Source organism: Aotus nancymaae, unplaced genomic scaffold (genome assembly GCF_030222135.1).
Source record: "Aotus nancymaae isolate 86718 unplaced genomic scaffold, 86718_ANA_hifiasm-v0.15.2.pri h1tg000049l, whole genome shotgun sequence".
NCBI classification, from domain to species: domain Eukaryota; kingdom Metazoa; phylum Chordata; class Mammalia; order Primates; family Aotidae; genus Aotus; species Aotus nancymaae.
Window position 1 is genome coordinate 18,522,086 of NW_026988463.1, and position 27,522 is coordinate 18,549,607.

Genomic DNA, 27,522 nt, shown 5'->3' on the forward strand with positions numbered 1-27,522 from the left:
GGAATAGATTGTCTTTCCTTGCCACCATAATTTTGGCATATTCACGGTCATCCAATTAGTGTTCTTTGGCCTTAGCATTTCATGGTAGTCAGGAAGTCTTAGTAAAACTGTTATTCCAATCTTGATTTCTATAATATTTCTATAATATGGAAGACACCACGTATTTTTAATTCTGAAAAAATTGTGGAATTAACCATGTTTAATTCAGAAAATCTTTTTATTTAATGAATAAAAGATAATGATTATCTCTGGTGCTAAGTCTATGCATTGTCTGTTCAGCTTGGGGTAGTGTATCTGCACATAAGGGGATGAAACCTTTCTCCCTCAAACTATAAGGTCACATGTGAATATGCCAGTGGGAGGAGGTCTTTATATTTTGCTCAATCAGAAGCTTGAGCTAAATCTCTCCTTATGTTCATTATTTGAGGATTAAGAGCTAAACTAAAAACTGTGTTTTAAAATTCTGTTTATGGTGGCAAGAAGACAAACTCATTCTTGAGCTAATTGAAAGCTCTTAACCAAATGCTTTAATATTTTTAAGGTATCTTTGTTAAGACACTTTGATTAAGCTCACTTAAAAATTATGTGATCCATTTAAAAATGCTTTCCAAATGTTGTGCTTTAACTATACTGCTTTCTAGACGTTTACAAGAAACCTAAATTGAAGATTAAACCTCTAATCAATTCTAATCTTTCCATTAATATATAATTAGGCAAATTTGAGAGCTTTTATTACTAAGTGATTCCCTTCAAATTAGGGAACAAGCTATTGATCGTAACTTTGAAATGATGGCTTACCTTTTGTATGTATGTAGTGAATGTAATTCATAGTGTCACACATATATGGTATAATTTAAAAGGTCATCTTTGGAAATCGTTGAGTTAATGGAATTGTCATAAAGGATTACATAGCTGAAGATACTGCTTGCTCCAGAGGCAGTCAGAATAAGCTAGTTTGAAAGATAACCATTTGAAAGGACTCAGACCAAACACCAGATCTGTGGAATTTTAAGACATTTTCTGTTTTTCCCATGTTAATATTCTGTATTGCACAGAAAGTTGGAAAATCATTGAGGAATTAGTATTATTTTGCCTGATATCAGTTTGCCACAGTGACTACTCTCCATGTTTTTTTCTCATGCATTTCATCTCCACTATTTGTCACTTGTGAACCTGTAAGCAAAATAGCAAGTACTGTTTTTATTCAGCAATACTCAACAGTATAAAGGATTATAGGCAGTCATTGAAGTTAATAACGTACAATGAAGTTTATTATTTTGAACTATTGAGGTTTAATTGCATTGCAACATAATTATTAATACAAATGAACTTAACCCTTGAATTAACATGTACAATCAATAGATGTCTAAACAAATACAAAAATCTGCTGCTGTTTTCTAAAGATTTACTTATATATGAGTGCACATTTAGACAACTGAAAGAGACTAAAGAATTGGTTGTTTTTTTGTTTTGTTTTGTTTTTTGAGACAGAGTCTCACTCTTGTCACCCAGGCTGGAGTGCAGTGGCATGATCTCGGCTTACTGCAACCTCTGCCTCCTGGGTTCAAGCGATTCTCCTGCCTCAGCGTCCTGAGTAGCTGGGATTACAGGCGCCTGCCACCACACCCAGCTAATTTTTTGTATTTTTAATAGAGACGGTGTTTCACCATGTTGGCCACACTGGTCTCGAACTCCTGACCACGTGATCCACCCACCTCAGCCTCCCAAAGTTCTGGGATTATAGGCATGAGGCACCGTTCCCAGCCAGAATTATATTCTTTTATATAAACAGAGAGTTTGGGATACTGGTGGGTTAAAATGCCAACTATGAATCTGAACACAGGAATCCATTGTTGCTCTTGAAAAGATTATTGTTTCCTGCTTAGAGGTTTTTTGTTTTTTGTTTTTTTGAGACGGAGTTTCACTCTTATTGCCCAGGCTGGAGTGCAATGCATGATCTCAGCTTACTGCAACCTCTGCCTCTCAGGTTCAAGTGATTCTCCTGCCTCAGCCTCCTAAGTTGCTGGGATTACAGGCATGTGCCATCACATCTGGCTAATTTTTGTACTTTTAGTAGAGAACGGGGTTCACCATATTGGCCAGGCTGGTCTTGAACTCCTGACCTTGTGATCCACCTGCTTCAGCCTCCCAACGTGCTGAGATTACAGGTGTGAGCCACCGCGCCCAGCATCCTGCTTAGAGTTTTAATGGTCTGAATTATGTTTTAAACAAATTTGAAATTATGTTTTGATTTGCTCTGAATGGAGGCAAACCCTTTATTAACCAATTTATAGAAAACTCATTTTTGTCATGACAGAATATCGTACTCTTAGACTGAAGTGGAATTCTAAAATGTTAAAGTATGCTGCAAAGCATTTAATTATTTATAGTTTTACAAACCTAAGTTGCCATCTCTGATGTTATCGTAAGTGATCTTTGACTTGCAGTTTTAAAACACATTTCTTCATTTGATGTTTTATGCTTGACTAAAATTTATAGTGAAATTCAGAAACCACTAATCAAAGCAGAGTAGGAGGTGGTCATGCAAAATGGTTAAGTAAAATAACACATCAGGTGGCATTGGCTTATCAGAGTTCTTACTTCTAGCTCTGTTCCTTAGGCAAGTGCTCTCCTATGCCTCAGTTTTATTACCCTTAAAATGGTCGTAACAATTTCTACCTCAGGATGATTCATATAAGGATTAAATATGATAATGTATATTGCTTAGCTCAGCGCTTGTTCCAGAGTAAGCACTCATTAAATTGTATCATTATAGAAAATCTACCATTGAGAAATAATATTAGTTTTGCTCTATTTTTAGGAGTATATGCAGGAAAAATCCAAAGAAAGCGGCCAAATGTTGCGACAATTTAAGAAGACAACATTCATTAGGATAAAATGGGAGAGGATTATTATCCATGTTATTTTCCCTGCCTAAGACTTTATTTAACCCTGGACTCTGTTTACACAGACAAAGTGACGTCAGAAGGCTGAGCACTTATCTGGATCATTTGGTCAGTTTGCTAATTCCTGCTCCACACCCCTGTGTTCCTCTTAATAATAAGTTTGGGTGAAGACAAATTAGTGTTTAGTAATTGCATCATCTCTGTGCTTACCTATACAAACATAAGTTTGTTTTATGTGCCCAGATGTCTACAGAGACCCTTTTTGTAAACATAAAGGACATTTGGATTTACTTTTACAGAATATTGAAAGGATATGACAAATTATAAATAAGTTCTAAAACATAAATTTCATTCATCTCTGCATAGTGATTTTTGAATTTGATTCAAGGGGAAATTATTGCAGAAGAATGCCTTTCCCTCATTTTATAACTTTAAAAACTTGGATTCACTGCTCAATGTCCACATTCTTTGACTTACAGTATAACCACATAGCCGATTGTGGTCCACTAAAATGACCCACAGAAGTTGCTGTGGGTCACTTTTGGTCAGAAGTATACATTCCTGTCAACAACTAGTTGTCTTACAGAAATGTTAGGCTTCATGTATGTTACCCCAGTACTGAAACATTTGTACTAGATCATAAGATCTTTCTGGCTGGGTAACATGGCTCACGCCTATAATCCCAGCACTTTGGGAGGCCAAGGCGGGTGGATCACCTGTGGTCAGGAGTTTGAGATCAGCCTGACCAACATGGAGAAAACTTGCCTCCCCTAAAAATACAAAATTAGCCAGGTGTGGTGGTGCATGTCTGTAATCCTAGCTACTCGGGAGGCTGAAGCAGGAGAATCGTGTGAACCTGGGAGGCAGAGGTTGTGGTGAGCCAGGATCCCACCACTGCACTCCAGCCTGGGCAACAAGAACAAAACTTTGTCTCAAAAAAAAAAAAAAGATCTTTCTGTGACGGGTAGCAAATTTGGGGAAGACAGCACAATCTTCTTGAATGTAGCTCTTGGGAATGCATTATTACGTCCATTTCTGTAAAATAAGAATAATGTGTTGCATGCAGTTATATTTTCTATTTAGTCTGTGTATTTTGTTTCTTCATAGTCTGTTTTTTCTAGCATGCTTGATTTAGGAGAGAATAAAGGGCTATATAATAATAAATCCAGATTTCAGGATAAGATTATTGCCTGGTTAAAATTCTGCATTGCTTAAAGACACCCATGTTTAAGATTTTTCATCACTAACATATCCATTAAAAGTATCAGTTGGCCGGGCAAGGTGGCCCACGCCTGTAATCCCAGCACTTCGGGAGGCCGAGGCAGGTGGATCACCTGAGGTCAGAAGTTCGAGGCCAGCCTGTACAACATGGCGAAACTCCATCTCTACTAAAAATACAAAAATTAGTTGGGCGTGGTGGTGCATGCCTGTAGTTCCAGCTACTTGGGAGGCTGAGACAGGAGAATTGCTTGAGCCTGGGAGGCAGAGGTTGCAGTGAGCATAGATTGTGCCACTATACTCCAGCCTGGGCCACAGAGCAAGACTGTCTCAAAAAAAAAAAAAAGTCTCAACCAACAAATGTTACCTAGAAGACATGACTTCATGAGAGAGAATGTCACTATTAATTTGTCATACCAGTTCCAAAAAGGGCTTTGTGCTTTTCACATAAAATTGGGACAGTGTATATTTAATCTAATGTAAATTTTAAAGAGATACTGGTATTTTGAAAATGCAGCTTGTATATATTCTTAATATCATTTTAAGAATATGGAGATGAAGATTGTTTTCTCCAATATTCTGTGCCATTTTAAATTTAACTTTGATATCCAGCTATAGACTGAAATAATAATCCACCCTGGGTGTAAACTTGATTTTCTTTATTGAGATGTATCATGTATTGAATGAGTGAACCAGAAAATTAGAAGATGGTCAAAAAAAGTCCAAGTAACCAATTTTTTTAAATGTATAGACAAAATATGTCAAATTATCCTCTTAATATGATAAACTGTGCTTTATCATTCTCAAAACTCAGGATACATCTTATTCATAGCATTGTGGGTCTCTCCAGTAAGAAAGATGCTAAAAGTTTTGTGTATATTTTTTGTGTGTAATGAAAATTAGTTAAAACAAATAGTATGTTTTGGAGAAAGTTAAAACTAGCTTTAGATTAAGGATGAGAAACTTGAGTGTGTTTTTAATTTAAAGATAAAAGCGTGTGTTTTACACATTTTTTTGGTGTTCAAAGCTTTTTCTTATACAAGTGCCAGACACTGTTTTGTGCTTTTGATGGATTTTTATTTATATACATTTTTTTGCTTATTTTTACTTCAAGTTGGAATGTTCATTAATGTAAATTGTATTTATTTTTATACTTTTATTTTCACTAGTTTTGCTTCTAGGCAAAAAGCAAAATAAACTTTTCATCTTAAAGAAAATCTAGTTTGATTGTTTTTATTTACCAGGGAAAAGACTATTAATAAATAGATAGGCCAGGCATGGTGACTCATGCCTGTAATTCCAGCACTTTAGGAGGCCAAGGCGGGCAGATCACGAGGTCAGGAGTTCAAGACCAGCCTGGCCAACATGGCAGAACCCCATCTCTACTAAATACAAAATTAGCCGAGTGTAGTGGTGCATGCCTGTTAATTCCAACTACTTACTTGGGAGGCTGAGGCAGGAGAATCCCATGAGCCTGGGAGGCAGAGGCTACAATGAGCTGAAATCGCACCACTGCACTCCAGCCTGGGTCACACAGTGAGACTCTTAACTCAAAAGAAAAACAAAAGAAAAAAGAAATAGATATTAGCCAGGCATGGTGGTGTACATCTGTAGTCCCAGGTACTCTGGAGGCTGAGGCAGGAGGATCACTTGAGCCCAGGAGTTCCAGGCCACAGTGAGCTATGATCGCACCATTGTACTCCAGCCAGGGTGACAGAATGAGACTTTGTCTCAAATAAAAAAAAGAAAGAAAATAGATACTGAAAAATATTTGTTCAAAACAAATATTGTATATAATCACTCTTTACAATTATAAGTTCCATGAAAGATTTATCTCATTATTTAATATGTCACCTAGGCCATGCCTGAAATCCCAACACTTTGGGAGGCTGAGGCGGGCGGATCACCTGAGGTCAGGAGTTGGGAGATCAGCCTGACCAACATGGTGAAACCCCATCTCTACTAACAATACAAAAGTTAGTCAGGTGTGGTGGCAGGCACCTGTAATCCCAGCTACTTAGGAGGCAGACAAGAGAATTGCTTGAACCCAGGAGGCAGAGGTTGCAGTGAGCTGAGATTGTGCCACTGCATTCCAGCCTGAGTGGCAAGAGTGGAGCTTAGATACATATATATATTTGCTCTTGTTGCCCAGTCTGGAGTGCAATGGCATGATCTCGGCTCACTACAATCTCCGCCTCCTGCGTTCAAGCGATTCTCCTGCATCAGCCTCAGGAGGCATATAGCTATACCAGTGCTTAGTTCAGCATTTTGAGTTTGCATGAGTTGGACTTTCAGAAGGTAAAAATCTCAAGCTGGAAATGTCTTATTAAGAGAGAAGCCTGCTAAGGGAAGGAGAGGGAGAAAAGAGAATGCAAAGGTTGGAGCTCACATCAAATCTGTTAATTTGCACAGCTTTAAGAATTTGTCTTTTGTTACTGCCTAACCATGTAACGTGGTGTAGGAAAAGGCCAGTTACTTTGCCTTCTTACTGAGGAGATGTTGCATGTGATAACCTGCAAGGCTGTGTGGGAAGAGCCCCCTCGCTTTCATCTGGCCACCCTTTAACCCTTGTTCACTCCCTGTGTTGGGAATAGTGGGTAGGACTGGAAATACCTTCTTACTCATACTGAGCTGAACACTGGAGGGCCCGTTCTGGAGATGATCCTTTTTCCTGTCATAGGTCACCATCCCATGAACAACCACAGACCACCACCAGCAAATGAAAACTAAGAGTTATAAAAACATTGAATGCTGTCTCTCTAAGAGACTGTAATGGATGCCTAAGTAGGTTATAAAAATAATTTTGGGGGCCGGGTAGAGTGGCTCACACCTGTAATCCCAACACTTTGGGAGGCCAAGGCGAGTGGATCACCTGAGGTTGGGCGTTCGAAACCAGCCTGACCAACATGGAAAAACCCCGTCCATACTAAAAATACAAAAAATTAGCCAGGCGTGGTGGCACATGCCTGTAATCCCAGCTACTCAGGAGGATGAAGCAGGAGAATCGCTTGAACCCGGGAGGAGGAGGTTGTAGTGAGCCGAGATCACTCCATTTCACTCCAGCCTGGGCAACAAGAGCAAAACTTCATCTCAAAAACAAAAATTTTGTCAGGGCGAGGTGGCTCATGCCTGTAATTTCAGCACTTTAGGAGGCCAAGGGGGGAGGATCATGAGGTCAGGAGTTCGAGGCCAGCCTGATCAACATGGTGAAACCCTGTCTCTACTAAAAATACAAAAATTAGCCAGAAGTGGCGGCACGCATCTGTAATCCCAGCTACTCTGGAGGCTGAGGCAGGAGAATCCCTTGAACCTGAGGGTGAAGGTTGCAGTGAGCCGAGATCGCGCCACTGCACTCCAGCCTGGGCAATAGAGCAAGACTCTGTCTCAAAAATAAAAATAATTCTCATTATTTATTTACTTTTTTGAAACCGAATCTTGCTCTTGTCGCCCAGGCTGGACTCGGCTCACTGCAACCTCAGCACCCCCCACCACGCCTGACTAATTTTTGTATTTTTTAGTAGAGACAGGGTTTCACCATGTTGGCCAGACTGGCCCCAAACTCCTGACCTCAGGTGATCCGCCCACCTCGGCCTCCCAAAGTTCTGGGATTACAGGCGTGAGCTACCACACCCGGCCTAAAAATAATTTTTAAAAACAAAGGAGACCTTTAGTCATCGAATACAGAAAAACTGGGATATAGTATGGTTGGAATCACATCATTAGGTTCTAACAGCTGAGGGCAAACATTGTGCCTGACCAAAGTTAGATCTGACAGTAAAATATTACCTTTCACTTTATTTGTTCTTTTCTTTGAGTCTGTGTAAGAGCATATCATACTGCTCTGTTCTATGGCCTCCTGAATTACATGGTACCCTCCCACCTGCAATTGCTGCCATCACTTACGTGTCTGAAGGGACCGCCTGGGAACTTGTTAGAAATGCAGAAGCCCAGGCCTCACCCCAGCTGTGACTCAGAATCTGCATTTTAATAAGGTTCTCAGCTGAGTGGTGTCCACATTCACGAAAGAGAAGCACTGCTTTGTGATAGGTTGCACAGTATGCTGCCTCGGAGAGAAACGCTCTGGAAACAAAGATCACAGGAGTACCATATGATTCTTTTCTCTGCTCCGTGAAAGTATTGCCTCTGTGGAGTGCTGACCGTTTGCCAGGCATTTTATAATCCTCTCCCTTCACTTTAAAGTCAGAGTTATCCTAATTTCACAGATGAAAAAGTTAGGACTCTATGCAAAACTACAACCAGAGTTGAAAGCATATTCTATTGCCTTTTCTAGAGGAGCTCTTTTGAGAATCTGTTTTCCTGACGCCTGTTAAAAAAAAAAAAACTTTAAATTAAAAAATAATAAAAAGTAGGGTCAGATGCTGCCTTGTGATTAAATGACTCCCATTACAGTATTTGGAGTTAAGAGTTCAAATCCCAGTTCAGTCACTTGCTACTGGCCTGGTACAATTCACCACACTTTTTTTGAGCTTCAGCTTCTCTAAAATCACCACCAATGGTATTTCAGAGGTTTGTAGTTAAGAAAAAATGAAGGGTGCATGCAAAGTGCCTGACACACAGAGTTAAGCATTTAGTAAATGGTAGCTGTTTTGAAAATATCCTGATTCATCCACTTTTTAAATAAACAGAGAAAACACTAAAGCCCATATGTTCTGTGGTCGAAATGGATATCCACCTTCCTAGAAACACTGCTTTGCCAAGTGGGACGAAAAGCGAACCCCAATTTCCCCACGTGCATTAGCTGCAGTCAATCATATTGGTTCTAGGGCAGCCCGTGGTTGCTAGTTGTGCGAAGGGCATTCTGGAAGTGCCTAAAGCGCCCGCAAAGCAGTGGATAAAGCGGCGGCCTAGAGGGGGCGTGGCTGACCCACGCCAAACAGCGCATTAGCGGCAAAACCAGGTACTGGCTGAACCCGTTCGCTTCTTCGCTCCGCCGGCTTCTGGAGTCCTTTCCACCCCTAGAGGGCGCAGGTGGGTTAAGCAGCAGTCATGCCCTTCACCATCATGGCGCCCGCAGGCAGGACCACCCCGCACTGTAGTCAGCTGCCCTTTACAATCATGGCTCACAGAAACTCTGAGGCACGCTGCTAGAGGCCGACGCTGCTTCTCAGAAGCATGGCGCCGGCGGAAGTCGTACCCTGGGCCGTCCGGAGCAGGCAGCTGCCCCTCACAAGCATGGCTTAGCTGAAAACGAAACCTGTGCTGTGCAGAGCGTCGCCTGCCCCTCACAAGCATGGCGCCTGAAGACGGTCCGTTTGGACTCTGCGGGGCGGGCAGGTGCCCTTCACAAAGATGGCGGCTAGGGCAGGCGAGGCGAGGCGAGGCGAGGCCCGGCGGGGCGGGGCGGGGTCTGGACGGCGGAAGCCGGGCCGACGACCCCAGAACAAGCTGTCATGTGACTAGGAAGATGGCTGTCTTTCCTTGGTAAGTTAGCTGCGGCGGCTGGGCTTCGGGGAGGGGCTGTCCTCAGTTGTGTCGGGGTCTGTCTGGGTCTGAGAATGTGAATTCCTGTCTGTTAGGTTCTGGTGGTCGACTGCCCACCCCCAAGTTGTCTTAACCGTAGAATCTCTGGGCGCTACCGGGGTCCAGCGGAGCAACCTGAAGCCAGACTGGCGGGTTCTTGGTTCTCTCCCTGTCTGCTGCCTCTCTGCGGCCTTCCACGGCCCCCTGTCCATTCATTCCCTAAAGAAAACTTGAGTTTCCAGGCTTCCGCGGGTTCTGGGGTCGCCGTTTGAAGGGAATGGTGGACTCGGCTCTCAGTCTAGACGAGTCGGCAGACATGGCTGTCGGTCAGTTATCCTGAGCTGCTCTGTTCACCTGGAGACTTGCTTTTCTCACCTGTGAAATGGCCGCTATTCATCCTACTCTAAGCAGAGCCCTCAGACGTATTCCTTGGCCTCAAGGAGCTGAGAGTATAACGGAGCAGACACACAATAGAGGGATGTCCAAAGAAGGCATTCGGATGAGACACCAAGAAGGAGGTGATTATGCCCACCTGGGGGCTAGGGGAAGGCTTCAGAGAGGAGGAGTTAAATTGGGTCTTGGAGGATAAAAAGGAGTTCACCGTAGGGGAGGGCGTGGCGTGTGCCAAGGTCGGCAGGCCCATAAGTCCTCTGTGGTTGGAGTAGCTGGGAGTGACTGAAGCTTCAGCGTCCAGCAGGTGGTAAGTGTGTGAGTGAAGAACTTGAGCAAGTTGTGTTGGTGATAGTGGGATTTGGGGACACGGATTCTCTCCTGCGTCTCAGAAAGTGAGATAATTTACTTTCTTTTCTAATGATGTGAAGTAGCTTAGATTCAATGAGCGAATGAAAGACCTTAGAAATAGGTACAACCTTCTGATTTTGTGCTTGATACAACAGTTGATTTTGCCTTATTCCTTTCACTTGCCCAACCCTTAGGAGACTGCTTTCTTGGCGCACTACATCAGCATTGAATGCCTCTGAGCACTTCCACTCCCTAAGTTTTCCTTCAGTCAATAGTCGTGCTGGCTGGGCGCAGTGGCTCACGCTTGTAATCCCAGCACTTTGGGAGGCCGAGGCTGGCAGATCACCTGAGGTCAGGAGTTTGAGACCAGCCTGGCCAACATGGCAAAACCTCATCTCTACTAAAAATACAAAAATTAGACGGGCGTGGTGGTGGGCGCCTGTAATCCCAGCTATTTGGGGAGGGTGAGGCAGGAGAATCGCTTGAACCTGGGAGGTGGAGGTTGCAGTGAGCAAAGATTGCCCCATTGCACTCCAGCCTGGGCAACAGAGTGAGACTGTCTCAAAAAAAGAAAAAAGGAAAAAAAAAGTCATGCTGGCTTGACCAAAAAGCTAACCAAAAACATGAGAAACATTTGGCTTCAGTGGCTTTATCTGGAGTTTGCAATCAGAAAATCCAGGAAGATGCTCTGTTAATCACTGCATCCTGGTACATTTTTACGTTTGGCATTTTAATTTTATATTACAAGCAGGAAAACAGGTGCCGTAACACTTTTAGTGTTTAGGGTCTCTAAAGTTGCTAATGTGGCCGTGCTCTAATTTTTTTTTTTTTTTTTTTCTGAGACGGAGTCTCGCCCAGGCTTGAGTGCAGTGACTGAGATCTTGGCTCCCTACAACCTCTGCCTCCTGGTTCAAGCAATTTTTTGCCTAAGTCTCCTGAGTAGCTAGCATTACAAGCACACACCACCACGCCTGGCAAATATTGTATTTTTAGTAGAGACTGGGTTTCTCCATATTGGTGAGACTGATCTCAAACTTCTGACCTCAGGTGATCTGCCTGCCTCAGCCTCCCAAAGTGCTGGTATTACAGGCATGAGACACTGCACCTGGCCCATGCTCTGAACATTTCTTTTTGTAGTGTGCATTCATCTTTCAGTTTCCCTACTAGACTTCTTGTTCCTTAAAAGTTGAAGGGTTCGCGTCCCGGTGGAGTCGCCAAAAAAAAAAAAAAAAAGTTGAAGGGATTGTCTGGGTGCGGTGGCTCACATCTGTAATCCCAGCACTTTGGGAGGCTGAGGCGGGCAGCTCACCTGAGGTCAGGAGTTGCAGATCTGCCAGGCCAACATGGCGAAACCCTGTCTCTACAAAAATACAAAAAGTAGCTGGGCATGATAGCAGGTGCCTGTAATCCCAGCTACTCAGGAGGCCAAGGCGAGCGGATCACCTGAGGTCAGGAGTTGCTGATCTGCCAGGCCAATATGGTGAAACCCTGTCTCTACAAAAATACAAAAAGTAGCTGGGCATGATGTCAGGTGCCTGTAATCCCAGCTACTCGGGAGGCTGAGGCGGGCGGATCACCTGAGGTCAGGAGTTGCCGATCTGCCAGGCCAATATGGTGAAACCCCGTCTCTACAAAAATACAAAAAGTAGCTGGGCATGATGGCAGGTGCCTGTAATCCCAGCTACACGGGAGGCTGAGGTGGGCAGATCACCTGAGGTCAGGAGTTCCAAATCTGCCTGGCCAACATAGTGAAACCCTATCTCTACAAAAATATAAAAAGTAGCTGGGCATGACAGCAGGTGCCTGTAATCCCAGCTACTCGGGAGGCTGGGGCGGGAGACTTGCTTCATCACCAGGAGGCAGAGGTTGCAGTGAGCCGAGATCGCCATTGCACTCCAACCTGTGTGACTGAGCAAGACTCCGTCTCAAAAAAAAAAAGTTAAAGGGACTGAGTTTTGTTCATCTTTGTATCTGGAGCCTAGAACGTGATGGTGAGTACTGAATAGTATTTATGAATGAATGAGGAAACTGAGGAGGACTGCAGAGGAGAAATGAGTTTCTGTCATTAAATTTACATTTATCAAGCTCTTATTTTGTGTCAGATACCACACTCAGTGTATAACGTGTAACGTCATTCAGTTCTTATAGCAACCCCATGTTTCAAATGCTGAAATAGAGGCAGAGAAATGAAGCAGTTTACTTAAAATCATTAGCCCCACAAGGGACAGCTGAGGTTTGGAAGCCAGAGCCTGTGATTGTAATCATCCTGGTCAGCTGGACCTCAAATCTATATCCTGGGCTGAGGTTTCTGGCTTGTGGGGTTCCCCAAATCTCACTGTCTTGCCATGGGTCCCCCAAGAAATGCCTCTTTTTACCAAACTTTTTGCTATTCCTGCTATATTTTGGCCTGGCTAGGAGATGAGATGTCCTGTATACACTAGATCACATTTTCCGTTTAATCCTGTGGTTATGGCACACTTGCAAAGACCACCCTTTGGGCCAGGGGAGGTGGCTCATGCCTCTAATTCCAGCACTTTGGGAGGCCGAGGCCGGTGGATCACTTGATGTCAGGAGTTTGAGACCAGCCTGGCCAACATAGTGAAACGCTGTCTCTACCCAAAAAATAAAAATTAAAAAATTCCCCAGGCATGGTGGGACATGCCTGTAAGTCCCAGCTACTCAGGAGGCTGACGCAGGAGAGTTGCTTGAACCCAGGAGGCAGAGGTTGTAGTGAGTCGAGATTGAGCCACTGCATTCCAGCCTGGATGACAGAGTGAGACTCTGTCTCAGAAAAAAAAAAATACCAACCTTTGGAGTCAGAATTTCTACATCATTTTAAGAGGGGCGTGTGTATGTGTGTGTGTATGTGTAGCAGTGGAGGGAGCTGGGTAATATTATGATTGTGGAAGAAAACGCTGTGTGGTCTGATTATGTGATTAGTAACCAGAAAATTACTTGAGAATTAAAATAGCTGGGCAAAGCATTTAGTGGATTTTGGTGTTTCCAGTATAAGGAGATTAATTTGGTTAATCATAGTGGGATTTCTGTGCATTTATACTATCAGAGGTAAATAATTTAAAAATAGACAGTTTTCAACCTTTAATGTGCATATAAACCACCTGAGGATTTAGTTAAAATGCAGATTGTGATTCTGTAGGCCTGGGGTATTTCAGCCCGCCCAGGTGATGTAATTGCTGGTGATCTGTGAACTGCACTATGAGTAGCCAAAGGGTAAGCTCAGCCAAGAGTAGAGGTGTGAAATGGTGGCCTTTTTTCCTGTGGCAGGTGCCAGTGATCCAGACAAGCCCTTTGCATTGTTGGGGGTTGGAATTATGGGGATTTTTTACCAGTTTATATCACTATGTTAGCAGAAAGAGAAGAAATGATTTTTGAGAAAATGCCCACAAGAGGTCGCTGTTATCCTTACCAAAGACCCAGGGATTCAAGAAAATCCTTTAACATCTCAAACTTAGGGATCCGAGAGCAAATTTGAGGAAATAATCAAAGAGGTGGTAGAAAATTAAAATATGATGGTTTACAGTGGGCTTTCAGGAAGAAAATTTTTTTCTAAGATTTATTTCCAGAAGCAGTATTTCTTTTTTATTTTTTTGAAACAGAGTCTTGTGCTGTTGCCCAGGCTGGAGTACAGTGTAGCTATCTTGGCTCACTGCAACTCTGCCTCCCAGGTTCAAGCGATTCTCGTGCCTCAGCCTCCCGAGTAGCTGGGATTACGGGTGTGTGCCACCATACCCGGCTAATTTTTTTTGTGTTTTTAGTAGAGATGAGGTTTCTCCATGTTGGCCAGGCTGGTCTCAAACTCCTGACCTCAGGTGATCCAGCTGCCTTGGCCTCCCACAGTACTGGGATTACAGGCATGAGCCACCTTGCCCAGCCCAGAAGTATTTTTTCACCACCATTCCCCGTGCCCCCCTTTTTTTTTTGAGGTGGTATCTCGCTCTGTCTCCCAGGCTGGAGTGCAGTGGTGCTATCTCGGCTCACTGCAACCTCCATCTCCCAGGTTCAAGCAATTCTCCTGCTTCAGCCTCCTGAGTAGCTGGGATTACAGGTGCCTGTCACCACGCCTAGCTAAATTTTTTTTGTAATTTTTAGTAGACATGGGGTTTCTCCATCTTGGCCAGGCTGGTCTTGAACTCCTGACCTTGTGATCCACCTGCCTTGGCCTCCCAAAGTGTTGGGATTACAGGTGTGAGCCACAGTGCTTGACCTCCTCTTTTTAAAAAAAATAAAATTCATTTTAAAACTTGGCTCTTTTAAGAGAAATAGACATACTTAATTTTTAAAGTTCTCAACATGACCTATTGATAATCAGTGGAACTAATGAATTGGTTTCTATTGCTGCTCTCACTTTTGACAAGTTAACAAAATTTGAACAGCCTCTGCTTCTTCATCTGAAAAATGGGTATAGTACCTACCTCATTGGGTTGATGAAATGAGGAAATGGAGGTAAAGACTGGCCTAGAGCCTGCTATATAGTAAGTGCACAATAAGAACTGTTATTTGAGTATTGCATATGAAGTCATATTTCTGTTTTGATCTAACGTTTGCTCAGCTGTTGATTGATTTGTTAGTAATTCTTTTTTTTTTTTTTTTTTTGGGACAGAGTTTTGCTCTTGTTGCCCAGGCTGCAGTGCAATCGTGCAATCTCAGCTCACTGCAACCTCTGCCTCCTGAGTTCAAGTGATTCTCTTGCCGCAGCCTCCCGAGTAGCTGGGATTACAAGCATGTGCCACCACGCTAGGCTAATTTTGTTTTTTGGTTTTTTTTTTTAGTAGAAATGGGATTTCTCCATGTTGGCCAGGCTGGTCTCGACTCCCAACCTCCGGTGATCCCCCCACTTCGGCCCCCCAAAGTGTTTGATTACAGTCATGAGCCACTGCACCCAGACTGATTGGTTAGTAATTCCAATAGGGACAGAAAACACATTTGGAACTGACTTTCTGGTCGTATTAAATTTTCTACTTTGTTAAATGAACCTTTCAACTTTCTACTTTTCTTGACAACTGGTAAGAGTCATTGGAAGCTGGGCATGGTGGCTCACACCTATAATCCCAGCACTTCGGGAGGCCAAGGTGGGCACTTCACTTGAGGTCAGGAGTTTGAGACCAGCCTGGCCAACATGGTGAAACCCCATCTCTACTAAAAATGCAAAAATGAGCTAGGCATGGTTACACACACCTGTAATCCCAGCCGCTTGGGAGGCTGAGGCAGGAGAATTGCTTGAATGCAGGAGGTGGAGGTTGCAGTGAGGTGAAATCATACCACTGCACTCCATCCTGGGGAACAGAGCAAAGCTTTGTCTCAAAAAAAACAAAAAAGAAGTGATTTGAAAAGAAGAAAAGTGTAATTTGATGTTTTAAACTCCATCTTGACTGTTGGGGGTTTTGTTTTTTTAATCAAGGATTGCCTGATGGCATCCTTGATGAGATGGGAGTTTGCAAGAATATTTCATAGGTGATTTCAATTGCAATCTTTTGGAAGATGAAGACAGTATATATTTTATAAATATGACCCCAGAGGGAGTAGGCAATATATTGTGAAAGGGATTTTCCCCTAAAAAAAAATAGAAGTCGAACTGGTTATTGTCAACCACCTTTCTCCTCCTCTCCTATACTCGAAGCTGAGTTCATTTAGAAAAGATAGAAATGAAATTACATGGGAGCACAATTTGTTTGTGTTGGCTTGGATTTCTGGGTTAATGGAGGATATTGGGTAAAGCTGATCAGTTGCGTGGCACAATTAGGTCTGGTGTACTAGTATTTCATACAAAGGTTAATGAAGTTGGGAATCTCAATGGGAGCAGAAGGTGGGGTAGGGGGATGAATTTAAGGGACTTGGAAGCCAAGGAAAGTCCCTGTGCTTTTTGAGTTTCCTCTTTCCCAAAGTGGATTAGGGGAGACAAGAATTGTCCCATGTGCGCAGAAAAGCTGTTTTTCTGGAATGTGGTGTTTGACAAATGAGAAGTGTGCACGTCTTTTGTTAAAGCAAAACTATTGGCTAGATGCGGTGGCTCATGCCTCTAATCCCAGCATTTTGGGAGGCCGAGGCGGGTGGATCACCTGAGGTCAGGAGTTCGAGACCAGCGTGGTGAAACCCCATCTCTACTAAAAAATACAGAATTAGCTATATAGTCTATATAACTAGTTCCAGCTACTCGGGAGGCTGAGGCAGGAGGATGGCTTGAACCTAAGATGTGGAAGTTACAGTGAGTTGAAATCGCACCACTGCACTCCAGCCTGGGCGACAGAGAGAGATTGTCTCAAAAAAAGGAAAAGAAAAGGAAAGAAAAGAAAAACTATTGTTCATGGCACTTGTTAAAGAAAATGAGACAGGCTTTAGGGGGCTGCTGCAGTGGGGTTTTGCAATAAGGGCTAGAGATTGGCCTCCACTCCTAATGTAACAAGGAGAAGTGGAAATTTATAGCCAAGTGGGGATAGAAGAAGAATTTGATCAGATATTGAGGGTGATTGGATATGGAGGGGGATTCTGGCTCAACCAACTTAACAGAATTGTTGCTAAAACTGGGTAGTGCAAAAGCAGACTTGGAAATCCAATAGCCAACCACTAGTTGGAGAGAGAACTCAGAGGAGCCTGCCCAGAGTTTGGTCAAGGAGAGACTTTGTCACTTTCCATACTGGCTGAGATGTTCTGCTTGGAGAGTCAATGGAGGAGATGAGAAAGGGGTCAAATAGGTTAACTTGTCTATGACTTTGTGGGCCTGACATTCCATGACTATGGTAGCTTTTAAAATTGTATGTGGATACACACATGCGTAAAACATTTGGTTAAGTGTGAGTTACAAAATTTTTTTTTTTTTTTTGAGACAGTTTTGCTCTTGTTACCCAGGCTGGAGTGCAATGGCTTGATCCCGGCTCACTGCAACCTCCGCCTCCTGGGTTCAAGCAATTCTCCTGCCTCAGCCTCCCGAGTAGCTGGGACTACAGGCATGCACCACCATGCCCAGCTAATTTTTGTATTTTTAGTAGAGACGGGGTTTCACCACGTTGACCAGGATGGTCTCGATCTCTTAACCTCGTGATCCACCCGCCTCGGCCTCCCAAAGTGCTGGGATTACAGGCATGAGCCACAGCGCCTGGCTAAAAAAATTTTTTAAACCGTAAGATATGAGATTAAATTCCCAGATCTTCATAATAGAGATTAAGAATGTAAAGAGAATCATTTTAAAATATTTTCTGCCTTCTCCCCCCTCCTGTGTTCCTCTCCTTCAGATTTCTTTTTTCTTTTTAAGAGAGAGGGACTCATTTTGTTGCCCAGGCTGGAGTGCAGTGGTGCCATCATAGCTCACTGCAGTTTTGAACTCCGATCATCCCACCTCAGTCTCCAGAGTAGCTGGGACTACAAGCATATACCACCACACCCAGCTAATTTTTTTTTTATTTTTGTAGAGATGGGTTTCGTCATGTTGCACAGGCTGGTTTTGAACTCCTGGGTTCAAGCAATCTACCTTCCTTGACCTCCCAGAGTGCTGGGATTACAGGCGTGATTCACCATGCCTGGCAGAGAGAATTTCTTAAAAGGATACTTTATTTTCAAAGGAGCAACAATAAGACTATTGTTTCGGCACAAAGATGAGCAAAGAAGACACAAGAACAGCATCTTTAAAATGCTGAAAGAAGGCTGGGCGCTGTGGTTCATGCCTATAATCCCAGCACTTTGGGAGGCTGAGGCAGGAGGATCACTTGAGCCCAGGAGTTTAAGACCAGTCTGGGCAACATAGGAAGATGCCATCTCTCAAAAAAACTTAAAGTAAAAGAAATTCTTTTGGTTTCTATACATTTTACCATAAAGGCTCTAAGTGTGTTTTGTCTGTTTGCCTTTGTACTTGTCCTACTTGGGCCACGGATGTTTCTTGAGTCTGTAGCTTGATGTCTTTCTTTGGTTTTGGAAAAGTTTCACCTATAATCTTTTTAGAGACTGTTCTTGCCCATTCTCTCTCTCTTCCTCTTTGGGATTCCAATTATATGTGTGTTAGGCCTTCTCTTCTCATCCCTAGTGTCTTTGAAATTGTGTCTGTCTTCCTGTGCTTTTCTGCTCCGTGCTTCAGTCTCCCCCTTTATTTTCCAGCTCACGAATCCTTTATCTTGTTGAACCTTCATGAAACCAGTGAAAACATCGCGAGCTCTTCATTTTCTTTCTGTTTGGCTCCTTTCTCTTGCCCTACGCAGCTCAATGGGTGAATACCTTGAAAGGAAATCTGGGCTGGAGTTCTGTCTTCCCTGTGCTCTCTCATCTTCCTCCTGGCTGTCTTGATAGCCCTGGACTCCTGTTTATCTGTGCAGCTCTGTGAGGTTTCCTTAGAGCCCTTTCAGCTGCTCTGCTGCCTCACAGCTGCCCTCTGCTTGGCTTCAGTGTCTTGTCCCATGCTGAGAATTTCATAAATACCCTGAGCAGGAAAGCTGGGCAAGGAGTTTTAGAGTCACCTTAGTGAGTTTTCCTGTCTTCTGGTGTGTGGCACGACAAGTCCAGTATGCTGGCAGCTCTTTCTACCTTCAAACAGATTTTTTAAAAATGTGTTTTGTTTTTTGTTTGCCACGGAGTCTTGCCCTGTGGCCCAGGCTGGAGTGCAGTGGGGCCATCTCAGTTCACCGCAACCTCTACCTCCCAGGTTCAAGCAGTTCTCCTGCATCAGCCTCCCAAATACAAAATTTGGATTACAGGCATGCACCACCATGCCCAGCTAACTTTTATGTTTTTAGTAGAGACGGGGTTTTACTATGTTGGCCAGGCTGGTCTCAAATTCCTGACCTCAAGTGATCTGCCTGCCTAGGCCTCCCAAAGTGTTGGGATTACGGGTATGAGTCACTGTGCCTGGCCAAAAAATTTGTTTTTAAATGTAGCTTCTTTTTGACCTTGGTCAAAGTATCGTGCTGCTCTGAACTACCACATCATTGAGAAAGTCTCACTAGAAGTTTTTAGCATTTTAAGTGTCCCCATCCACTAATTGACTCTGTTTTCCTGTTGACCAGGCACTCCAGGAACAGGAACTACAAAGCTGAGTTCGCATCATGTCGACTGGAGGCTGTACCATTGGAGTTTGGAGACTATCATCCTCTGAAACCCATAACTGTAAGTTTTGTTAAGGGTCTTTCTAAATGATATTCTTAGCCCTTGAAATGAAAGACAGTCTTCCTGAGTCTTTTCCATTTTGCCAGTGGTAGCCACTTGTGCTTATTTGATTTTTTTTTTTTTTTCCCTGGACAGTCTTGCTCTGTCACCCAGGCTGGAGTGTAGTGGTGCGATCTTGGTTCACTGCAGCCGTTGCCTCCAGGGGTTTAAGTGATTCTTGCGTCTCCGCCTCCTGAGTAGCTGGGACTATAGGCACGTGCCACCATGCCTGGCTACGGTTTTGTATTATTTTAGTAAGATGGGGTTTCACCACGTTGCCCAGGCTGGTCTCGAACACCTGAGCTCAGACAGTCTGCCCGCCTCTACCTCACAAAGTGCTAAGATTACAGGTTGAGCCACCATTTCCAGCCTGATTTTTTTTTTAATGTTTTTATTATTTATTTTTGAGATAGGGTCTCACTTTGTCGCCCAGGCTAGAGTGCAGTGGTACGATCTTAGTGCACTGCAACCTCTGCCTCCTAGGTTGAAGCAGTTCTCCTGCCTCAGCCTTCCAAGTAGCTGGGATTACAGGCACATACCACCACACTCTGCAAATTTTTGCAAATTTTTGTATTTTTAGTAGACAGGGTTTTGCCACATTGCCCAGCCTGGTCTCAAACCCCAACCTCAGGTGATCCACCCGCCTTGGCCTCCCAAAGTGCTAGGATTCCAGGCATGAGCTGCCTCTCCTGGCCTGCATATTTAAATCAACCAATTTGTTCACTGCCTCTTTTTTGTAATATTGGTCTCTCCCAGCACCATTTTTACTCCCTCCCTTCCTCATTAGTGAGGTCGCCATGTGAATGGGATGACTTTGTTCCTGATTTGGCTGTGTCAACAAGTTGTATCTTGACTTTTAATTTTCGTATGTGGGATATAAGAGTCACTCTAATTGCCAGCAGAGAGTGCAGTCCTGAATAGCATCTTAGTCTATCTGTGGGTTTATTAAAAAATGAAACAAAAGCAGGCAAGAGACTTGGCTGGTCCCTCTCTGCCAGGTTGGTGTTATCTTACTAGCAAGTGACAGAAACTACATAGTTGTCATGTTGGGGAGATGTGATTGTCAGCATGGCGGCTCTGGGAATGATTGCATGAAGCAGAAAACCCCCAAGACTGAGGTTCAGCCTCCCACGACCCCTCAGTCCCCGTGCTGTTTTGTGACCGTGGGTGACCTCACCACAGCCACAGTTGCTTTCATGCTCAGGTACCCATTCCCCATGTTAAAAGAAAATTCTTGTCCGGGTGCCACACCTCATAACCATCATTTCAGCACTTTGAGGGGCTGAAATGGTTGGATCACCTGAGGTCAGGAGTTCAAGACCAGTCTGGTCAACATGGCGAAACCTCATCTCTACTAAATATACAAAAATAGCTGGGTGCAGTAGTGTGTGCCAGTAGTCCCAGCTACTCAGGAGACTAAGACAGGAGAATTGCTTAAACCCAGGAAACGGGTTGCAGTGAGCCGAGATTGCGCCACTGCCCTCCAGCCTGGGCAATAGAGCAAGATGTCATCTCAAAAAAATAAAAAGGAAAAAAAAGAAGATTCTCAACCAAATTAAATTTAATGGAGCTTAATTGAGCAGAGAACAATTCGTTAATTGGGCAGCCTCCCTAGCCAGAGCAGGTTCAGAGAGACTCCAGCACAGTCATGTGGTAGAAGAAGATTTATGGACAGAAAATGGAGAGTGATGTACAGAAAACAGAAGTGAGGTACAGAAATAGCTGGATCGGTTACAGCTCAGCATTTACCTTATTTGAACCCAGTTTCAACAGTTAGCCACGTTTGATTGGTTGCAACTCAGTCATTGGCGCAAGAGTAGGTTACAGTCTATTTATGTGTCCAGTGAGGTTATAGTTCACTATGTGCAGAGAATCCTTTAGGCCAAACTTAAAACATGTAAGGAGGCAGCCTTAGGCCAAACTTGATTTAACACCATAACAGAGTAGCTGAGAATAGTTGCAGCAGCTCCAGGCCCATCCTGTTAGATTAGCAACATCAGCAGCAGGAAAATGCTTTTCTCCAGCAGTTTTCATTGACCCAGTTTTGTTATGCTCCCTACCCTGACCCAGCATTGGTGACCCGCTGTATAGAATAAGTTGGTCGATTGGATTAGGTCTAATGCTCACCCTGGGAACTGGGATCAGAGTTCATCCCACCAGGCCTGGAGGAACTGAGTGTAGGGGAGAGATGTTTTCTCAAAGAGAATTTGGGGTATTAAGCCTGTGAGATGGAGGAATGGGTGCCAGGCAGACAAAAACAGCAAACGGACACCAATGGGAGGTGCTTCTCTCCCTCCCCTAGACTGTGGTTCACCTCCATTCAGGCAGCAGTCACCAGGAGTTAGAATCTGACTCGACAGGTTTGAGGGCAAGGCCCTCAGTAAGACAGCCCTGGCTAGGTGTGGTGGCTCATGACTGTAATCCCAGCACTTTGGGATGCTAGGTGGGAGGATCCCTTGGGCGCAGGAGTTTGAGACCAGCCTGGGCAACACAGTAATACCCCATCTCTACAAAAAATAGCAGAGGGTGGTGCTGCACCTATAGTCCTAGCTGCTCGGGAGGCTGAAGCAGGAAGATCGCTTGTGCCCAGGATGTCGAGGGTATAGTGAACCGTGGTTGCACCTCTGCACTCCAGGCTTAGTGACAAAGCGAGACTCTTGTCTCCAAAAAAAAAAAAAAAAGACAGCCTTCACTTCAGAAATTCCAGCTTCACTACACATTGGGAGGTCCCCTGCCTCCCTCCATCATGTTCAGTAATTTGCTGCACTTGCTCGCAGAACTAGGGAAACAATTACTTATCCTTATTGGTTTATTATTAAGGGTATTACAAAGAATACAGATGAACAGCCAGATAAAGAGGTACATGGGATGAGGTCCAGGTGAAGGGGCACACACAGCTTTCATGTCCCCTCCAGGTACCTCAGTGTGTTCTTGTTCACCTACCTGGAAGCTCTTCAATCCCCCCCTGCACCTCGTTTTTTGTTTTGTTTTGTTTTCTTTTTTTTTTTTTGAGACAAGGTCTCACTCTGTCGCCCAGGCTGGAGTGCAGTGGCACAATCTTGGCTCATGGTAACCTCCGCCTCCTTAAATCCCATTTTTTATGGGTTTTTTAGGAGGCATCATTGCACAGGCATGATTGATTATTAACTCAATCTCTAGCCCCTCTTACCTTCCCAAAGGATGGGGAATAGGGCTGAAAGTTCCAGCCTTCTAATCATGGCTTGGTCTTTCTGGTGACCAGACCCCATCCTGAAGCCCTGCAGAAGCCCATTGGGAGTCACTTCATGAGGATAAAAGATGCTCCTATCACCCAGGAAATCTCCCAAGGTATTAGGAGCTCTGTGGCAGGAACTGGGGGAGAGACCACATACATTTAACAGCCTGGAGTACAGTGATGCGATCTTAGCTCACTGCAACCTCCGCCTCCTGGGCTTAAGCCATCCTCCTACTTCAGCCTTCTGAGTGGCTAGGACCACAGGCATGTACCACCACACCTGGATTATTTTCATATCTTTTTTTGTTTTTTGTTTTTTGTTTTGAGACGGAGTCTCACTCTGTCACCCAGGCTGGTGGAGTGCAGTGGCACGATCTCGACTCACTGCAACCTCTGCCTCCTGGGTTCCAGTGATTCTGCTACCTCAGCCTCCTCAGTAGCTGGGACTACAGGTGCACGCCACCACGCCTGGCTAATTTTTGTTTTTGTTTTTTTTGGTAGGGGTGGGGTTTCACCATATTGGCCAGGCTGGTCTCGAACTCCTGACCTTGTGATCTGCTCGCCTTGGCCTCCCAAAGTGCTGGGATTACAGGCATGAGCCACCATGCCTGGCAATTTCTGTATCTTTTGTAAAAAGTACCCACTCGAGTGTTTGACTGGGGAGAGTTGTGGGACCTCTCTTTTACCTCTGGAAATTTTCCTCACAGGTCACAGAGTCAAAGACGAAGAAAGTAACTCGGAAGGGAAGCACTTCTTCCACGTCATCCTCCTCCTCCAGCTCCATGGTGGACCCGCTGAGCAGCGTCCTGGATGGGACTGACCCCCTCTCCATGTTTGCAGCCACTGCTGACCCTGCAGCCTTGACAGCTGCTACGGTAATGTGCCCCAGCCATGCTTGTCTAGTGGGGGGTCGGTTTTGTGGGTGCAGGAATGGGTGGTTTTCTCCTGCCCTGCCCGTTTTTTTCCCTAAGAGACAGAGTCTCACTCTGTCACCCAGGCTGGAGTGCAGTGGTATAATCACGGCTCACCGCAGCCTCCAACTCTTGGGCTCAAGCAGTTCTCCCACCTCAAGCAGTTCTATTCACCCTCCTGAATAGCCGGGACTACAGTTAAACGCTACTGTGCCCGGTTAATTTTTTGTTTTGTTGTAGAGGCAGAATCTCACTGTGTTGCCCAGCGTGGTCTCCTACTCCAAACTTCAAGCGATTCTCCTATCCCGAGCCTCCTGAAGCTTCTTCCCCTTTTTTAAGTTGTACAAGTAATGCACTTGGTGCATTCTGGTTGCAACAGTTCAAGTCATCCAGATGTGAGAGGCTGGTGTAGATCCGGGAAGTCATTTTCTTTCTTCTTCTTTTTTGGAAAGCATTTTAAAATTTATTTTTATTTTTTAATTTAATTTTTTTTGAAACAGCCTTGCTGTGTTACCCAGACTGATGTGCAGTAGTGCAATCTCACTGCAACCTCTGCCTCCGGGTTCTAGCAGTTCTCCTACCTCAGCCTACCATGTTGCTGGGACTACAGGCATGCACCACCATGCCCAGCTAATTTTTGTGTATTTTGTTAGAGATGGGGTTTCATCATGTTGGCCAGGCTGGTCTTGAACTCCCGACCTCAAGTGATCCACCTGTCTCAGCCTCCCAAAGTGCTGAGATTATAGGCATGAGCCACTGCGCCTGGTTCTTAAAATTTATTTTTAATTTTATTCTTCTTATAAGTCTTTTTAGATAATTACGTAAGTAAATCACTCATTTTGATGTGAAAGAGTAAGACACTACAGATAAAGTCATGTAGAACGATCGTCATTACATTCTCCATCCTGGCGGTCATGAGAATGATGGGTGTAATGTGTCTTCTTCCATAGCTTTTCCTCTGTATTTTCATAGATATTTATGACAGCAGTTTCTGAGCATTCCCATACATACTCATATATAAATAATTGCAGCATCATCTTACTTCATGGAAGGCATTATTTTCTGAGTGCATTTCATATTTGGTTCTCTTACTACCTTGTGAGAGGTATTGGAAACCCTCATTAAAGAGGCAGCCTAGCTGGGCGTGGTGACTCACGTCTGTAATCACAGCACTTTGGGAGGCCGAGGCGGGTGGATCACGAGGTCAGGAGTTCGAGACCAGCTTGCCCAACATGGTGAAACCCTGTCTCTACTGAAAATACAAAAATTAGCCGGGCATGGTGGTGGGCGCCTATAAGCCTAGCTATTCAGGAGGCTGAGCAGAAGAATCGCTTGAACCCGGGAGGTGGAGGTTGCGGTGAGCTGAGACTGCACCCTTGCACCCCAACCTGGGCAACAAAGTGAGACTCCATCTCAAAAAAAAAAAAAAGAGGCACCCATGGAGGGATAGAGATATCAAGTCACATCCAAGCTGGGATTCAAACCCAGCCAGTCTCACTTCAGAATACATTCTGTCAGTCATCATCCTATGTTGTGTTTCATACGTTATTTAACATTGTTACATAAATGGAACTAGTGTTCTGTGACTTAGTTTTTTGGCAACAGTCTTGCTCTGTTGCCCAGGCTGCGGTACAGTGGCATCATTATAGCTCACTGCAGCCTTAAACTCCTGGGCTCAAACAGTCCCCCTGTGTCAGCCTCTCAAGCAGCTAGAATTTCAGGTGTGCGTCACTGGGCCCGGCTAATTTTGGATTTTTGGTAGAGTCAGTCTCACTATGTTGCCCAATCTGGTCTTGAACTGCTGGGCTCAAGTGATCCTCCTGCCTTGGCCTCCCAGAGTGCTGGGGTTATAGGCATGAGCCACTGCACCCCACAATTTTATTTTTATTTTTATTTTTTGAGACAGAGTCTTGTTCTGTCACCCAGGCTGGAGTTCAGTGGCGTGATGTTGGCTCACTGCAACCTCAGTCTCCCGGGTTCAAGCAGTTCTCCTGCCTCAGCCTCTCTAGTAGCTGGGATTACAGGCATGCACCATCACACCTGGCTAATTTTTGTATTTTCGGTAGAGACAGTGTTTCATCATGTTGGCCAGGCTGGTCTCGAACGCCTGACCTTAGGTGATCTGCCCACCTTGGCCTCCCAAAGTGCTGGGACTACAGGCATGAGCCACGGCGCCCAGCCAACTTTTTTTTTTTTTTAACTTGACCATATATATTGGAGAACTATCCATGGTAGTACATTTAGAACAGCTTATTATTTTGACCAGCCATATTGTATTCTAAGGACTGGATTTACCTATTTTAATTTGCCATTCCTCTGCCTATGTATCCACATAGATATTTTCTGGGTTTTGCTGATAGAAACAGCAGTGCACATATGCCTCGAACATACAGACGTCTTGGTGTATGTCTGCAAGGGTGTCTGCAGGATAGCTTCCTAGAAGTTCTTTGCTGGCATAAGGCAATGAATATTTCAGGTTTTGATGGCTACCACCAAATTGTCCTCCAAAAAGAGTTAACCAGTCTGCATTTCCAGCAGTGATATTGAAGAGGGCCTGTTACCCTACATCCTTGCCAGCATTTTAACTCTTTGACATTCTGATAGTTGAAAAAGTGGTTTTTTCCAGCTATCCTTTCCTGAATTCCTAATGAGTTTGAACATTTTTTGAAAAGATTATTGGCCATTTGTGATAAAATGGACAGAATTTTTTTTTTTTTTGAGACAGAGTCTTGCTCTGTTGCTCAGGCTGGAGTGCAGTGGTACAATCTCGGTTCACTGCAACCTCTGCCTCCCAGGTTCAAGCGATTCTCCTGCCTCAGCTTCGCAAGTAGCTGGGACTAGGACTATAGGCATGCACCATCACACCTGGCTAATATTTGTATTTTTAATAAAGATGAGGTTTTACCCTGTTGGCCAGGCTGGTCTCAAACCCCTGGCTTCAAGTGATCCATCCGCCTCGCTTCCCAAAGTGCTAGGATTACAGGTGTGAGCCACCATGCCTGGTGCTCCAATTTTTTTTTTTTTTTTTTTTAGACGGAGTTTCGCTCTTGTTACCCAGGCTGGAGTGCAATGGCGCGATCTCGGCTCACCGCAACCCCCGCCTCCTGGGTTCAGGCAATTCTCCTGCCTCAGCCTCCTGAGTAGCTGGGATTACAGGCACGCGCCACCATGCCCAGCTAATTTTTTGTATTAGTAGAGACGGGGTTTCACTATGTTGACCAGGATGGTCTTGATCTCTTGACCTCGTGATCCACCCGCCTCGGCCTCCCAAAGTGCTGGGATTACAGACTTGAGCCACTGCGCCCGGCCCCAATTTTTTTTATGATAGTAAACCTTGAGACTGATCTCTTTTTATTCCACAGTAAAGGACTTCCTGCCTTCTATTTATATATGTATATATTTAAAGATTAAAATGATACCGCCTCTGAAGAGATTATCTTGCCTTTCTTTAGGACAGCTCCAGAAAGAAACGTGATAGAGATGATAACTCCGTTGTAGGATCGGATTTTGAGCCTTGGGCCAACAAACGGGGAGAAATCCTTGCCCGGTACACCACTACTGAAAAGCTCTCTATTGTGAGTACTAGGAGACCCTCTCCCAGGGTTTACTTTGGAGTTAGTAGTAATTTCTTTTGGTTATGTTGCTTCAACTTCTGGGCGCTGTTGGTTTCAGTTATTTATTTGTTTTTTGTTTTGTTTTGTTTTGTTTTTGAGACAGAATCTCGCTCTGTCTCCCAGGTTGGAGTGCAGTGGCACGATCTCAGCTCACTGCAACCTCTGCCTCCTGGGTTCAAGCGATTCTTCTTCCTCAGCCTTCCTAATAGCAGGGACTACAGGTGTGTACCACTACACTGGTCTAATTTTTTTTTTTTTTTTTTTTTTTTGAGATGGAGTTTCGCTCTTGTTAC

General features: G+C 44.2%; 2 protein-coding genes across 7 annotated transcripts in view; both read left to right on the forward strand.

The window, feature by feature from the left end:
- The window catches only part of CCP110 (centriolar coiled-coil protein 110), a 29,922-nt gene extending 24,581 nt beyond the window's left edge, over positions 1-5,341 (forward strand). For all 5 annotated transcript variants that reach the window (XM_012464663.3, XM_012464664.3, XM_064362543.1 and 2 more), the window contains one exon: positions 2,822-5,341. In XM_012464663.3, coding sequence (XP_012320086.2) covers positions 2,822-2,874 — 53 coding nt within the window. In that variant the 3' untranslated portion in view covers positions 2,875-5,341. The remainder of the gene's footprint in view (positions 1-2,821) is intronic.
- Positions 5,342-9,458: 4,117 nt separating this feature from the next.
- The window catches only part of VPS35L (VPS35 endosomal protein sorting factor like), a 149,126-nt gene continuing 131,062 nt past the window's right edge, over positions 9,459-27,522 (forward strand). Inside the window, exons 1-4 of one of the 2 annotated variants that reach the window (XM_021672319.2) lie at positions 9,459-9,566; positions 19,352-19,451; positions 23,412-23,579; positions 27,068-27,190. In XM_021672319.2, coding sequence (XP_021527994.2) covers positions 9,550-9,566; positions 19,352-19,451; positions 23,412-23,579; positions 27,068-27,190 — 408 coding nt within the window. In that variant the 5' untranslated portion in view covers positions 9,459-9,549. Of the gene's footprint in view, positions 9,567-10,017; positions 10,124-19,351; positions 19,452-23,411; positions 23,580-27,067; positions 27,191-27,522 lie in introns of those variants that run through there. The other variant, XM_064362545.1, reaches the window with a different exon arrangement.